General features: G+C 38.2%; 1 protein-coding gene across 1 annotated transcript; it reads right to left on the reverse strand.

The window, feature by feature from the left end:
- Positions 1-583: 583 nt before the first annotated feature.
- On the reverse strand, positions 584-1,204 carry LOC106874016 (uncharacterized). Its single transcript, XM_014921575.1, has one exon. The coding sequence runs from the start codon at positions 1,202-1,204 to the stop codon at positions 584-586; it is 621 nt and encodes a 206-aa protein (XP_014777061.1).
- Between the last annotated feature and the right edge of the window lie 2,333 nt (positions 1,205-3,537).

Raw genomic sequence — 3,537 nt, forward strand, 5'->3', positions numbered from 1 at the left:
GTACCAGGTGTTGATGTGGCTGCGTGTATATTATTATAAGAGTTCATATAAAGATGAAGAATAAATTCAAGAACTATATATTTACTATATAAAAATATACTTTATTTACTAGTCGATGATGATACTTAATCAAAATGTAGAATCTAGTTGAATGAAGTAATCTATGCAAGAAAGTTCAGAGATAGGAAATATAGAAATAACAGCAAGGGGTGGCTTTCAGTCATGTGGCGTAGAGAAATAGTCGGACATAGCAATGACGTGAATGGCTCTAAGTCTAATTGACTAAGAAGCGAAGAGCAGAGTTAACAAGCTGTTTTTATTAATGGAACGCTAGACATTCTAGAAACTTCCAAGAGAAATGCTAAGCTTCTTGAATAATTAAGAATCACGTCTCATAACACAGATGCTTCGAGAAATTAGTAAAGGGAGGTTACTCTATAATCCTTTTTGCAAGGGAGATCATTTGACTCTTCAGCTACATAGACCACTACACACCCCTAGGCAGAGGTAGCGTTATACAATAACGAAAATAACAAAAATGTATACATCATAAAATGTCAAACTATAGAAATAATATCACAGTTCAAATGTAATAAATGTTTGTTAAATTCTTGGGCCAATGCACGCGTCTACCGCTTTTAGTAGTCAGAGTTTGTGAAGTGTGTAAAGGGCCCATTTGTAATGCTGTATGTGTGTTGTCTGTAGTGGGGTTGAAAATAGTGTTTTCAATGTGAGCCCCTTTTAGTCTATCAACAGAAATAGTGTCTTTACGACCGTTAAGGTCTAAGGTGAAAACTTCATCTGTACAAGAAAGCACACGAAAGGCTCCTGAATACGGTGCTGCTAACGGATGTTTAACGGCATCGTTGCGAACAAAAGCATGAGTCCAGGAAGAATAGTCCTTAGGCAAATATGTTTTAATGTCTTGTTTTCTGATGTTCATATGTGGTAACTTTGACATATAATCACGCAAACATTCAACGAAATTTGTAGTGTCGATCTCTTGCGTGTTTGCAAGAACAATCATCTGACCAGGCAGCGTCAAGGAAAAACGATAAAGTAATTCTGCAGGAGAATATCCAATATCTTCTTTGATAGAAGAGCGGAGTCCCGAGAGGACAATAGGAAGAAATTCAATCCATCGAGATGAATCAGCAGAAGCAGACAACGCAGCTTTAAGCTGTCGATGAAATATTTTGATCATACCGTTCGAAGGTGGTGGGTAACTGGTGGAATGGATGCGTATACTTCCTAAAATCTTGGTTAGTTCTTATAAAAGCTTAGCTTCAAATTGATGTCCACGATCTGTTGTTATTTTTACAGGTGTTCCGAAACGAGAGATCCATCCTGTGACTAAAGCTTGTGCCACAGTTAGAGAAGAGATGTCTATGAGGGGAATGACTTCTGGCCGGCGGGAAAAACGATCAATACAGGTTAATAAAAACGTGTAGCCCTAACTCGCAGGCTAAGGTCCTACTATATCAATATGTATGTGCTGGAATCGTGCATCTGGAGTGGAGAAAGTACCGAACGGTACACGAATACAGTTATGTACATTGGATCTTTGACAATAGACACAGGTACGAGTCCAATTAGCTATGTCTCGACGCACGTTCGGTCAAACGAAACGAGCTGAAATAAGCTTCAATGTTGCTGTTATACCAGGATGTGAAATATTGTGTAGTGCTGAGAAAACGATACCGCGATGCTTTTCAGGAACTAAAGTTTACCAGAAGAAAAATCACAAAGGATCTGTTTGTTTGATGTCGCAACTGGGAAATATTGGAGGTCGAAAGGAATTAGTTCTGGTTGTATACTATTCAAATCAACGGATGGTTGATCTTCCGACATTTCGTCCAAGTTAATTTCTGCAGTTGAAAATAACGCGTTTACAGATAAACGGGATAAAGAATCTGCTACAATGTTCTCAGAACTTGGAATATATCGTATATCACTTGTGAATTGTGAAACGTAATCCATATGTCGAATATTTCTCGGAGAAAATTTATCTCGCTTGCAGTGTAAAGCGAAAGATAACGACTTATGGTCGGTAAATATTGTGAAGTTTCTCTCTTTCAAAATGTGTTGGAAGTATTTAACTGAGAGGTAAATAGCTGACAGTTCACGACTGAACGCACTATATTTAGTTTCAGCTGGTTTTAACTGCTTAGAGAAAAACGCCAGAGGTTGCCATTCGCCATGGTGAAGTTGTTGAATGACTGCGCCGACGCTGTCGGACGCGTCAACTACAAGAGAAATTTCGGCATCAGGAAAGGGGTGAGCCAACATGGAGACACGAGAGAGTTTCTGTTTAACATCGTCGAAAGCTTGTATTTCAGCGGGAGTTAAAGTGATCTTTTCTGTTCTTCTCTTGCGGTGTCACAGTAATTTGTTGAGAAGGTATAGTTTCAGCACAATGAGGTATAAAACGTCGATAGAAATTAGCTAATCCAAGAAATTGTCTTAATGAAACAAGAACTGGAATTTTCACGATAGCCTCAACCTTTTCTGGCAAAGGCCTAATACCATCCTTATCAATAGTGTGTCCAAGGAAAGTGAGAGAAGGCACACGAAAAATGCATTTGGTAGCGCTGATACAAATTTTGTATCGAGAAAGCCTTTCGAAAAGTTGCTCCAAATGAATCTCATGTTCTTTCTCGAAAGAACTAGCAATGAGAAGATCGTCAATATAGGCGTGGACAAAATCTAATCCACGTATTACTTCATCAATGAAACGTTGAAAAGTACTGGCAGCGTTCCTTAACCCAAAGGGCATGGTAAGTAATTCAAATGACCCGAATGGAGTTGCGATAGCTGTTTTCGGAATATCATTTGGGTTTCCAGGAATCTGATGGTATGCTCGTATTGAAAATGTTATCTATTTCTTATTCCCTTCATCACGATAAGCTACCTATAAATAACACTTTATGTTTATGTTTGCGTAAGTGAAAATGTTTTACATTAGTAAACGACCATCAGTTTGTAGACGAGGACTGAGGTATACAGTCGATTAAGTAGACTCATTTTTTATTAAGTATGATGCCTTAGTGCCACCATACTTAATAAAGTAGATGAAAAATCTACATGACTTACAATAATTATATGGTGGGCAGAAGGCAGCATTAGTTCAATGACGTTGCAATCTGGCTTGTCAAGGATGGGTGACAACTCTGGATATATTTCCTTATTCGGTTTCCTCAGCAAAGTATAGCCTTCACTATTCTTGAGACACTGTGAGAAGAGCCTCATTATATTGATGTTTAATACAGATTTTTGTTTTATTCTTATTCAAAACATGACAATATAAAACACATCCATTTCATTCGATAAACTAGTTAGGAAGAACATCAAGTTGGAGAAACCATGGACAAATTGAAATGTACCAGTGCGACGTAGTCAGTAACTCCAAATAAGAATTTGGCCGAAACAATTATGAGCCGGCCAACCAATTCCAGCAAATAAAGCTTATGCTAAATGATGATGATGATGAAGATGGAGGTGTAGGAGTTGTTGTTATTGGTGGTGGTGGTGGTGGTG

Source organism: Octopus bimaculoides, chromosome 4 (genome assembly GCF_001194135.2).
Source record: "Octopus bimaculoides isolate UCB-OBI-ISO-001 chromosome 4, ASM119413v2, whole genome shotgun sequence".
Classification (NCBI taxonomy): Eukaryota; Metazoa; Mollusca; class Cephalopoda; order Octopoda; family Octopodidae; genus Octopus; species Octopus bimaculoides.

Excerpts from the sequence above, each read along its gene's own strand:
- LOC106874016 (XM_014921575.1), bottom strand. The coding sequence starts at position 1,204 with ATGATCAAAATATTTCATCGACAGCTTAAAGCTGCGTTGTCTGCTTCT.